This window comes from Mesoplodon mirus (genome assembly GCF_964341445.2).
Source record: "Mesoplodon mirus genome assembly, chromosome: 2".
NCBI lineage: Eukaryota > Metazoa > Chordata > Mammalia > Artiodactyla > Ziphiidae > Mesoplodon > Mesoplodon mirus.
This window is the reverse complement of record NC_138977.1, coordinates 167,118,603-167,129,927: the sequence shown is the minus strand read 5'-3', so window position 1 is coordinate 167,129,927 and position 11,325 is coordinate 167,118,603. Positions and strand designations below refer to the sequence as shown.

At 48.9% G+C, this 11,325-nt stretch overlaps 1 protein-coding gene across 1 annotated transcript; it reads left to right on the top strand.

Annotated features, from left to right (window-relative positions):
* Nucleotides 1-1,193: 1,193 nt before the first annotated feature.
* LOC309798947 (homeodomain-interacting protein kinase 1-like) lies at nt 1,194-5,866 on the top strand. Its single transcript, XM_082611769.1, has one exon. It carries the CDS (start codon nt 1,622-1,624, stop codon nt 5,246-5,248), a length of 3,627 nt encoding a protein of 1,208 aa, XP_082467895.1. The 5' UTR covers nt 1,194-1,621; the 3' UTR covers nt 5,249-5,866.
* Nucleotides 5,867-11,325: the final 5,459 nt, after the last annotated feature.

Genomic DNA, 11,325 nt, shown 5'->3' with positions numbered 1-11,325 from the left:
CTTTCCGTAGCAAGAGGTTGCGCCTGTAGCCCGCGGCGGCTGCTGACCTTGCTCCTGCCCGGGCAGGAGGAAGGTTTTCCCGGGTTTCTGAGAGAGGCGGCAGATCTTTGTTAACACAAGCAGGTGTGACTGAGGTCCTTGAACGTCCCCTCCCCCCACCCCAACAGAGACCCACTTGGAGACCCAAACAGCTGCTGTTCTTTGGTTGCTTGGACCATATGAAATTGCCATTTTCAAAAGACTTGAATATCAGCAACTTCCTATTATTCAGTGTGTGTGAAGTTACTTTTCTCACTCATTTGTGAGTTTCCTCCTTCAGTGTTCTGGAAGCTGTTCTGCCTGTCAGGGTGAGCCTGGCGGCCACGGTGGAGTTGAGAATATTGACGTTCGCAGGGGCAGTCCAGACCCTCAATCGACGGCCAGTTGTGTGTGTGTGCCAGGCGTTGTCCCTGTTCTATTTCCAACCCTCCCACACTATTTAAAACACCATTTTACAGACTAGCCCAAAGGAAAGCGTGGAGATTGTAAGCAACTGCTGTCACAGAGCTCATCAGCGGGGCTAGAGACTCCCCAGTCTTGAAAGCCAGGACTCTGGTCGCTGCAGCAGCGCCCTTTAGTTTAGTTTTGTTTTCTTAATGTATCCCATGATTTTGTAATGAACTTCCTTATGAGTTCCACGCTGGACTATTTCTGTGTATCTAGTAAGGTGAAGCAAAGTGCATCAAAGGATAGGTTGAAAATAATAAAACTTTAAACCAAATATTGTTTCGTCGGGACTGTTTAAAATACGAAGAAAATCAGTTTTGCAGGGACAAGAGTTCGCTCTGAGATTTGATCAAGGTCAGGATGCATTGTTAAAAATGACAGAAGCCAATTCTGGGTAATTTTAGCAAAAAAAAAAAAAAAAAAAGGGACTGGATACTGGGTGGCTTAGCGAAGTGACAGAAAGGCTGGCTAGCCAGGCTTGGGAGCCCGGAGGAGTGGGACTCAGGACATGCAACGGGACCCCTGATGGGTGTATGGCCACGGCTGCCCCCATTAGACTCTGGCTGTGGCTGCTGGCATGTTGACATCATTGCTAGGATGAAGTGGAAACTGCCTCTGCCTCAGTGTGTCTCATGCACAAGCCCAGGAGTAAGCATCTGATTGGCTGAGCCTGGGCTCGGTTTGGGCACCTCAGCTGACCTCACAATGGGAGGCAGGGCTGCCACTCCCAGAACTCACAAAGGTGGGCTCAGAAGTTGGGCAGTTCCCATCTGCCCTCCCACCCCGCAAAACCCTAGATAGCACCTACACAGATCCTTTTAAAAGAAATTCCTTGAAAAATTGCTTCAAGAGGGGGCCCGGCGGTGGCCCCGGACGGCAGCGAGAGACTGAGGCGGGAGCGCGCGGTGCTGAGGCGGCGGCGGCGGCGAGAGGCCGAGCAGCGGAGCTGGAGGGAGGCTGGGGGCGCTCCCCCCGTGAGACGGGCACGGGTAGGCTCCGGGGGGCGGGGGCCGGGGCCCGGGCCGGCTCGCGCGGGGGATATGATGACCCAGCGGCAGGGCCCCGGATCTCGTCTCCTCCTCCGCCTTCTCACTGCAGCCCCAGCTGGCGGCTGAGAACCAGACACACCGGCGGTATGGCATCACAGCTGGAGGTGTTTTCCCTCCCATCAGTGTCGTCGAGTGCCTTCTGCAGTGCAAAGAAACTGAAAATAGAGGCTTCTGGTTGGGATGTTTCTGGACAGAGCAGCAACGACAAATACTATACCCACAGCAAAACCCTCCCCGCCACACAAGGGCAAACCAGCTCTTCTCACCAGGTAGCAAATTTCAACATCCCTGCTTACGACCAGGGCCTCCTCCTCCCAGCTCTTGTAGGGGAGCATATTGTTGTCACAGCTGCTGATAGCTCTGCTGCTACATCAACCTTCCAAAGCAGCCAGACCCTGACTCACAGAAGCAACGTTTCTTTGCTTGAGCCATATCAAAAATGTGGATTGAAAAGAAAAAGTGAGGAATTTGACAGCAACGGTAGCGTGCAAATCATAGAAGAACATCCCCCTCTCGTGCTGCACAACAGGACTGTGGTGGGTGCTTCTGCCACGACCACCACTGTGACCACGAAGAGTAGCAGTTCCAGTGGAGAAGGGGATTACCAGCTGGTCCAGCATGAGATCCTTTGCTCTATGACAAACAGCTATGAAGTCTTGGAGTTCTTAGGCCGGGGAACATTTGGACAGGTGGCTAAGTGCTGGAAGCGGAGCACCAAGGAAATTGTGGCTATTAAAATCTTGAAGAACCACCCCTCCTATGCCAGGCAAGGACAGATTGAAGTGAGCATCCTTTCCCGCCTAAGCAGTGAAAATGCCGATGAGTATAATTTTGTCCGTTCTTATGAGTGCTTTCAGCATAAGAATCATACCTGCCTTGTGTTCGAGATGCTGGAGCAGAACTTATATGGTTTTCTAAAGCAGAACAAGTTTAGCCCACTGCCACTCAAGTACATCAGACCCATCTTGCAGCAGGTGGCCACAGCCCTGATGAAGCTCAAGAGCCTTGGTCTAATTCACACTGACCTTAAGCCTGAAAACATAATGCTGGTCGATCCAGTGCGCCAACCCTACCGAGTGAAGGTCATTGACTTTGGTTCTGCTAGTCACGTTTCCAAAGCTGTGTGCTCAGCCTACTTACAGTCACGTTACTACAGAGCCCCTGAAATTATTCTTGGATTACCATTTTGTGAAGCTATTGATATGTGGTCATTGGGCTGTGTGATAGCTGAGCTGTTCCTGGGGTGGCCTCTTTATCCTGGTGCTTCAGAATATGATCAGATTCGTTACATTTCACAAACACAAGGCCTGCCAGCTGAATATCTTCTCAGTGCCGGAACCAAAACAACCAGGTTTTTCAACAGAGATCCTACTTTGGGGTACCCACTGTGGAGGCTTAAGACACCTGAAGAACATGAATTGGAGACTGGGATCAAATCAAAAGAAGCTCGAAAGTACATTTTTAATTGTTTAGATGATATGGCTCGGGTGAACATGTCCACAGACTTAGAGGGAACAGATATGTTGGCAGAGAAGGCGGATCGAAGAGAATACATTGATCTGTTAAAAAAAATGCTAACAATTGATGCGGACAAGAGAATTACTCCTCTGAAAACTCTTAACCATCAGTTTGTGACAATGACTCACCTTCTGGATTTTCCACATAGCAATCATGTTAAGTCTTGTTTTCAGAACATGGAGATCTGCAAACGGAGGGTTCACATGTATGATACAGTGAGTCAGATCAAGAGTCCCTTCACCACGCATGTTGCCCCAAACACAAGCACAAATCTAACCGTGAGCTTCAGCAACCAACTTAATACCGTGCACAATCAGGCCAGTGTTCTAGCTTCCAGTTCTACTGCAGCAGCTGCTACTCTTTCTCTGGCTAATTCAGATGTCTCACTGCTAAAGTACCAGTCGGCTTTGTACCCATCATCTGCAGCACCAGTTCCTGGAGTTGCCCAGCAGGGTGTTTGCTTGCAGCCTGGAACCACCCATATTTGCACTCAGACAGATCCATTCCAACAAACATTTATAGTATGTCCACCTGCTTTTCAAACTGGACTACAAGCAACAACAAGGCATTCTGGATTCCCTGTGAGGATGGATAATGCTGTGCCCATTGTACCCCAGGCACCAGCTGCTCAGCCACTACAGAGACAGGCGGGAGTTCTTCCACAGGGAAGCTGTACACCACTAATGGTAGCAAGCCTCCACCCTCAAGTAGCCACCATCACACCGCAGTATGCGGTGCCCTTTACTCTGAGCTGCGCAGCAAGCCGGCCGGCGCTGGTTGAACAGACTGCCGCTGTACTGCAGGCTTGGCCCGGAGGAACCCAACAAATTCTCCTGCCTTCAACTTGGCAACAGTTGCCTGGGGTAGCTCTACACAACTCAGTCCAGCCCACTGCAGTGATTCCAGAGGCCACGGGCAGTGGGCAGCAGCTCACAGACTGGAGGAATGCCCACTCTGATGGCAACCAGTACAGCACTACTATGCAGCAGCCGTCCTTGCTGACTAACCATGTGACATTGGCCACTGCTCAGCCCCTTAACGTTGGCGTTGCCCATGTTGTCAGACAACGAGAATCCAGTTTCCTCCCTTCAAAGAAGAATAAGCAGTCTGCTCCAGTCTCTTCTAAGTCCTCTCTGGATGTTCTGCCTTCTCAAGACTATTCTCTGGTTGGGAGTAGCCCCCTCCGTACCACATCTTCTTATAATTCCCTAGTCCCTGTACAAGATCAGCATCAGCCAATCATCATTCCAGATACTCCCAGCCCTCCTGTGAGTGTCATCACTATCCGCAGTGACACTGATGAGGAAGAGGACAACAAATATAAGCCCAATAGCTCTGGCCTGAAGGCAAGGTCTAATGTCATCAGTTATGTCACTGTCAATGATTCTCCAGACTCTGATTCTTCCTTGAGCAGCCCATATTCCACTGATACCCGGAGTGCTCTCCGGGGCAATAGTGGACCCCTTCCGGAGGGTCCCGGCAGAGTCGTGGGGGATGGCACTGGCACCCGCACCATCATTGTACCTCCACTGAAAACTCAGCTTGGTGACTGTACTGTAGCAACCCAGGCCTCAGGTCTCCTGAGCAGTAAGACCAAGCCAGTGGCTTCAGTGAGCGGGCAGTCATCTGGATGCTGTATCACCCCCAGAGGATATCGAGCTCAGCGTGGGGGGACCGGCGCAGCACAGCCACTCAACCTTAGCCAGAACCAGCAGTCATCGTCAGCTCCAAGCTCGCAGGAGAGAAGCAGCAACCCTGCCCCCCGCAGGCAGCAGGCGTTTGTGACCCCACTCTCCCAAGCCCATTACGCCTTCCAGCATGGCAGCCCACTACATTCGACCGGGCACCCACACCTGGCCCCAGCCCCTGCTCACCTGCCAAGCCAGCCTCACCTGTATACGTATGCTGCCCCCACTTCTGCTGCTGCATTGGGCTCCACCAGCTCCATTGCTCATCTCTTCTCCCCGCAGGGCTCCTCAAGGCATGCTGCAGCATATACCACCTACCCTAGCACTCTGGTGCACCAGGTCCCTGTCAGTGTTGGGCCCAGTCTCCTCACTTGTGCCAGCGTGGCCCCTGCTCAGTACCAACACCAATTTGCCACCCAGTCTTACATTGGGTCTTCCCGAGGCTCAACCATTTACACTGGATACCCACTGAGCCCTACCAAGACCAGCCAGTATTCTTACTTGTAGTTGCTGAGTGTGAGGGAGGAGGGCTCAGAGTTCTTAATGGGCTGTGATGAGCTCCTCCCTCACCCTCTCCTGAAACTCCCTAGCCAGCAACTTGCTCTGCAGGGGCACACTGAAGCAGAAGGCTTTTCTCTGGGGAACCTGTCTCAGTGTTGACTGCATTGTTGTAGTCTCCCAAAGTCTGCCCTATTTTTTAATTCTTTATTTTTGTGACGGCATTTTTGGTATTTGGAAGAGCTCAGATGCCCATCGTCTGCAGTTACCAAGGAAGAGAGATCATTCTGAAGTTAACCTTTGAAAAATATTTTCTCTCTCTGACTTGATTTCTATAAATGCTTTTAAAAAACAAGTGAAGTTCCTCTTTATTTAACTTTATTTTATTGTAATTGCTGGTCAGAGGAAAAATGCTGATAGAAGAACTTGAAATCTGGTAACAAGAAAAGAAAAATCATTACTTTCTGCTTGTTTAAAAACCAAGACTTAATTGCTTATCTTAAGAGCAGCTTGCACAAGTCTGTATTTTACTATCTCGCATTTCTCCTCAAAATTTTACCCTTGCTAAGGGGACATTTAAGCTTACAGTGTTTTAAATTTGTTCTCATGTCATGTTATATTTAGTGGGAAATTGTTATTTTTGCAAAACTGGTTACACACTACTCTCTGTTACTGTTGGGATTCTCTCAGTTGCTCCTGTGTTCATTATTAAAGTAGTGTTAAAAAGGCAGCTCACCATTTGCTGGTAACTTAGTGTGAGAGAATCCATATCTACCGTGAAAGCACCAGGTATTCTTTCTAAACGAAGCCCTGTGCATTCTTTTTAAATTATTTTTAAAAAGTCCTTCTCTCTGATTTAGCTTAAATTTTATTATTGGAAAAGCCATTAAGGTGGTTATTATTGTATGGTGGTCGTTGTTTTATTACATGCAAAGTCTCTTTGTATTATGCGATACTGGCATTGATGAGCTTTGCCTAAAGGTTGTTGGCATTGATGAGCTTTGCCTGAATATTAGTATGAATTTTCAATAATACACCTCTTTCTCTCTTTGCCTCAGCTCTCCCTTCATTCTATGTGATTTATCTGGGGAGAAAGCTAAAGCTAAAGGATCTGAAACCAGATAAGAAACGTTGTGTATAGCTTGTATGCTTTAAAGTAGCTTTCTTTGTATGCCAGCAGCAAATTGAATGCTCTCTTCTTAAGACTTATATAATAAGTGCATGTAGGAATTGCAATTTAAAAGAATTCCATCAAAAAGAGAAAGTAGAGAAGAAATGAAGCTGGATGGTCATCGTATTTGCTTTTAAACCAGTGTTCATGGAAATGCCGATCTCTGGACCCCAGGCTCAGAGTCCTGTGAGGTATTTGCTTAAAATTCGTGTTCTTGGGTCCCTTTCCCAGTTCGAACTCAGTGTATTTGGATGGAATCCAGGAATCTTCATCCCATAAACCAGAAAATGGTGAATCTACCTTAGTGATTAGTCTAGTGCCTGTTTGAGGGGAGAGGCCCCAAGGGAGCGATTTCCAAAGGCTGCTAAGTTGAGGATTGCAGCTGAAAGTATGGCCCCCCCAGAGTGGTAGACCAGTTGTTCCGCCATGGATGAATCCAGTGAGGAGACAGTCTGCTCCCTGTGTTGGAGGAGACAGCTACAAGCAATCCAACACCTCCCTCCCGTGGGCTGTAGACTGCTCATAAAGAGGTGCTTGACCACTTCTGAAATAGGTCAACGTGACCATTTTGTGTCAGTCTTCTCTCTACCTGCCACAATTTGATGTCAGCCATCCTTATTGAGTGCCTGCTGTGCGCCAGACTCCAAGGGTACGGAGAAGATGAGGAAGTCAGGGACTCCACCAAGCTGTTGGGCTAGATCAGTTCAATGTGATACAAGAAGGGCGTTTGGGGTGCTTTTGCCTCACGTCTGTTGTTCTGCAGTTGTGTTTGGGAAGATGGAGGTGTCTTTGGAAATTGGCATGGATTAGCCAGGAGGGAACTCAGGAAGAGTGCTGGCTCTCGAACCTTAGTTGTCTAAGAATCTGTCACCAGGGGAGCATGTTAAAAATGCAGATTAATGGGCCCCATCTCCAGAAACGAGGTCCTATAATTTCATTTTAAACACAGACTCCGTTTTACGCTGATGCGGCTGTTGGGTCGGGAGCCGTCTTGGGTTTTCTGCTGGCAGTTTCCTGAGCTGCTCTCAGTGGTTCTCGCTACCTAGTGTGCTTTCCCAGGGAAGTACCCAGACCTTCTTTTTCGGAACAACGGTTCAAACTGAGATGAAAACCTCTTCCTTTTTGCCTGGACTTTTTTTTGTTTTGTTTTGTTTTTGCAGTACGCGGGCCTCTCACTGTTGTGGCCTCTCCCGCTGTGGAGCACAGGCTCCGGACTCACAGGCCCAGCGGCCATGGCTCACGGGCCCAGCCGCTCCGCGGCATGAGGGATCCTCCCAGACCGGGGCACGAACCCGTGTCCCCTGCATCGGCAGGCGGACTCTCAACCACTGCGCCACCAGGGAGGCCCTTGCCTTGCCTTTTATCCATTGTCTAGTGTTTCATAAGTAGTGAGATGTTCCTAAAAGTGGTCTAAACTTTAAGAGGGACCTACCCTCTGGAGCAAGATGCACGTGATGCTCAGGTGCTGCCCTAAGTCAGTGGAACACCCCATCTTTGCATTTCCGTTGGGATTTCTTTTCCCCTGCTTCTTCACTGAGGATGTCTGGAAGTCTGTTTATTCATAGCTTTGCCCGGGGACCTTCTGCCATTTCCCTCCCGCTGTGTTTCTCTCTGTCCCCAGCTGAGGCTTGGTGGCATTACCAGGAAGTCAGCCTTTCTTAGCAGCTGAGCCTCTAATCCATCAGCTGCTGTGCTCCTGCCTGCCCTTTATCAGACAACAAGATAAGGTGTGAATGTGGTGTGTGCCTATGTGTGTCAGTGTGTGGAGTGTACGTTCCTGGTGTTGTGTTTCGTCTCTGTGAGTTGTGTGTCATTGTGAGTGCATGCATGGTGTGTGTGATGTGTGTGTGCATGCCCACCTGCCTGCCTGAAGCAGCACGGTCCTATCCTACCTGAATAACCACACGCCCCCTCTCCTTTCGCATCTTCCTCCTGCCCTGTGCAGCCCTGCAGGCTTCAGAGAGGGGTCTTGCAAAAGCCGACTTGCTTTGTTTCCTTCTTCTTATTTGTTCTCTCTGGAAACGATCTGAAGTCTGAGCAGGGTGCTGATTCCTGGTAGAACCAGTGAAAGGCTAGAGCACTTCAGAGCCTGAGGACAGGTTGTTGTCAGCAGCCATGCCTGGCAGGGATTGCCCTTTGGAAACAGTCACCAGGGTCCTGGTGTGTCTGTGTCTGTGGGTGAGATGGACCTGGAAGCTAGGGGTTCCATGAGGTTGGCACTAGGTGTCCCTGGGGATCTGAGCAGCCCATGATTTGATAATGGGAGAGTCAAGGGTCATTCCATTGGCAGGCCTGTGCAGAAGTAATAGGAGTGGTTATGAGGCTTAGAAGATGAGGCAGTATCTAAGGGGACCCGGTATGAATGAATGTCTTCATTCAAGTAGCTCATTAAATCCTACCTCTTGTGTGGAGCTTTCTTCAACTTGGTGGAATATAGGGAGCGGGTCCTCTAGCCTTTTGTGCAGTGTGTCACTTTCTTGGTAGTCCCTCTCCTTCATCTTGCAGTGTGTGTTTCAGGAGCACCCTGTCTTTATTTTGAAAGTTCCTGAGTGTGAATCTGATGTAGGAAGGAAAATCAGGGTGTTCCTGACCCCAGAAAAGAATGGGCAAGCAGAGTATCCCAGTTGTTTTTGATTCATGTAGCCTGTTGCAGTGGTACAAGCAAAGCAGCTGTTTTGGCTTATTTGGTTTTATATTCAGTAGCTCTTACTGGTAGCCAACTGTATGCCTGCCTTGTGTTCAGTTCTGGGGAGAGAAACTCGAGGAGGCCAGGTCCACGCTGCCCTCACTAGACACTGGGCTGGTAGCCGATTTTAGGTTCCTGATCTTTCTCGCTTTCCCCGGGGGAGGGCGGGAGTCTCCCTCTGCTCTGCCTCTCCTCGTCTGGACCCCGAGTCATCCAGGTGGTGACTTGGGACAGGGATTTCCATCAGGGCTACCTGATGAGCATGTTAGGCAGAAACCAGTGTCACCTGGCCTTAAAGAGTTTGTTCCCTGCCCTTGAGGCCATGCTTGTCTAGTTTGGGCTGGGGGTGAGTGAAGATGGGATGAAATGAGATCAGTGAGCACATTAATAAAATAAAAGGTGGAGTAAGACATATCTCCAGAGATGGGGAGAAAAACCCAAAACTGGAGGAAAAATAAGCATCTCATCTACTGCTGGGAGCCTCTGCTTCTCTGACTGAGAGGGAGGGCTCTGTAGGGAGAGTGTCTTGGAGTTGGGAGAGTCCAAACTTGGGCTTTGAAAGCAAACTACTGGGTTTGAATTCTACCCCACCATGAATCAACCATGGCCTCGGGCAAGTTGCTGAAATTCTGAGTCAGTTGCCTCTTCTGTAAAATGGGATAATGCCTTAACCAAGGTCCTACCTGTAAAGCATGTAGAACATGTCTGGAATGTGGTAAGTGCTTAATGAATATCAGTTTCCAAGACCACACACTCGTTACACTAGCTGGTATTTCTGGGACTGGCCCCTAGCATGGAAGCTTCCAGCTTTCCTGCCCCTGTGCTCTGAAGCAGGCTCTGTGTTTGCTTCCTCCGCAGCGGATTAGGCTGAGGGCTTGCACTAAAGCCTTGCAGCCTCTCCTCCAGGGGAGCTGCCAGTGCAGGCAGGCTGCAGGCATTAGTGACCCCGCCCCTTCTCTCCCTGCCAGGGATGGTGCTTTGATCGACTGACCGTCCCCCCCACAAGCCGAGAAGGTTCTCTGCCACCCTTCACCGCATGCCAACCCAGCCAGAAAACCAAGGATTCCGCAGACTCAGTCCTCGCCACGCCTCTTCTGCACAGAAACACACTCCTGCCTTCCCCAAGGCTTCCAGAACCCCTGAAGAGGGAGGCCCCCAGTTCCACCTCATGTTTGGGGCATCTTGCTAGCTATGGCCCTTCTCCTTGGCTTCCTGCTGCTGCTGGGGCTTTATGGGGACACCATGTCAGAGGGGCCACCGCCATCATCCACATACATTCCTGATGGTTTGGAATTTGAATTTCCTCCAACGAACTATGAGACCAAAGATTCTTATGAAGCTGGACCCACTGGCATCTTCTTTCAAATTGTGCACATCTTTCTCCACATGGTGCAGCCAAATGCTTTCCCTGAGGGTAAGTGCCAATGGCGGGACAAGATGCAATATGTCTCCAAACATACTCACGGGCCCACACACAATATTGTTTGTTAATGACAACACGATCAGTGCAGAATATATTCCGTATATTAAAGTATGAGAGTCAAAGTGATTGAATTGCACAGAAACAGAAAGTATTTATCCAGAAGTTATGAAAAATAAGTTCAATAGGTTGTCAGGAATGTGATGATAAGAAAATGAAATCAAACTGTGTTGCCATGTTGTTTTTCCAATTCTTTATCTTTCCTCCCCTCCTTTTTTGTTTTGTTTTGTCTTGTTTTTTGGTTAGAGTATTGAATCATTCTCAAGTTCATACCAAAGGTAAAAGTTAGGGTAAAAATGCAACTTCTCTGTCATCAAACGAGAAGTTAATAATGACCTCTCATGGCCATTTAAAGTTACCAATTTAACTCTCCTCCACCCACCTCAAAATGCAGTTTCGACACTGCTTAGGGCAAGGCCAGGGCAGACCATACCTGTTACCTGGGTAACTTGTTTGCTTCAGGTCTAAGAGTTTGAGTGTGAAGCCAGGAGGGAACTTTCATGGCATCGTGCTGTTGTTTCGTGGGCATACTATCTGGCCTTACCACTGTGGCTCATCTGTACTCGGAAGTCTTCGGGGTATGTGTTTTCAGGAGTGGGATTATGAAAGTTCAAATGGTCTGTGGGAATTGTCTGCTCTTAGGGTTTGACAGTCTAAATTTTTATTGATGTAATGTTAGATCTAGCTTAAGCTTGTTCTTTAAACTACAAAGATTTGAATATTATCATTGGCTACTAAATATTATAAAA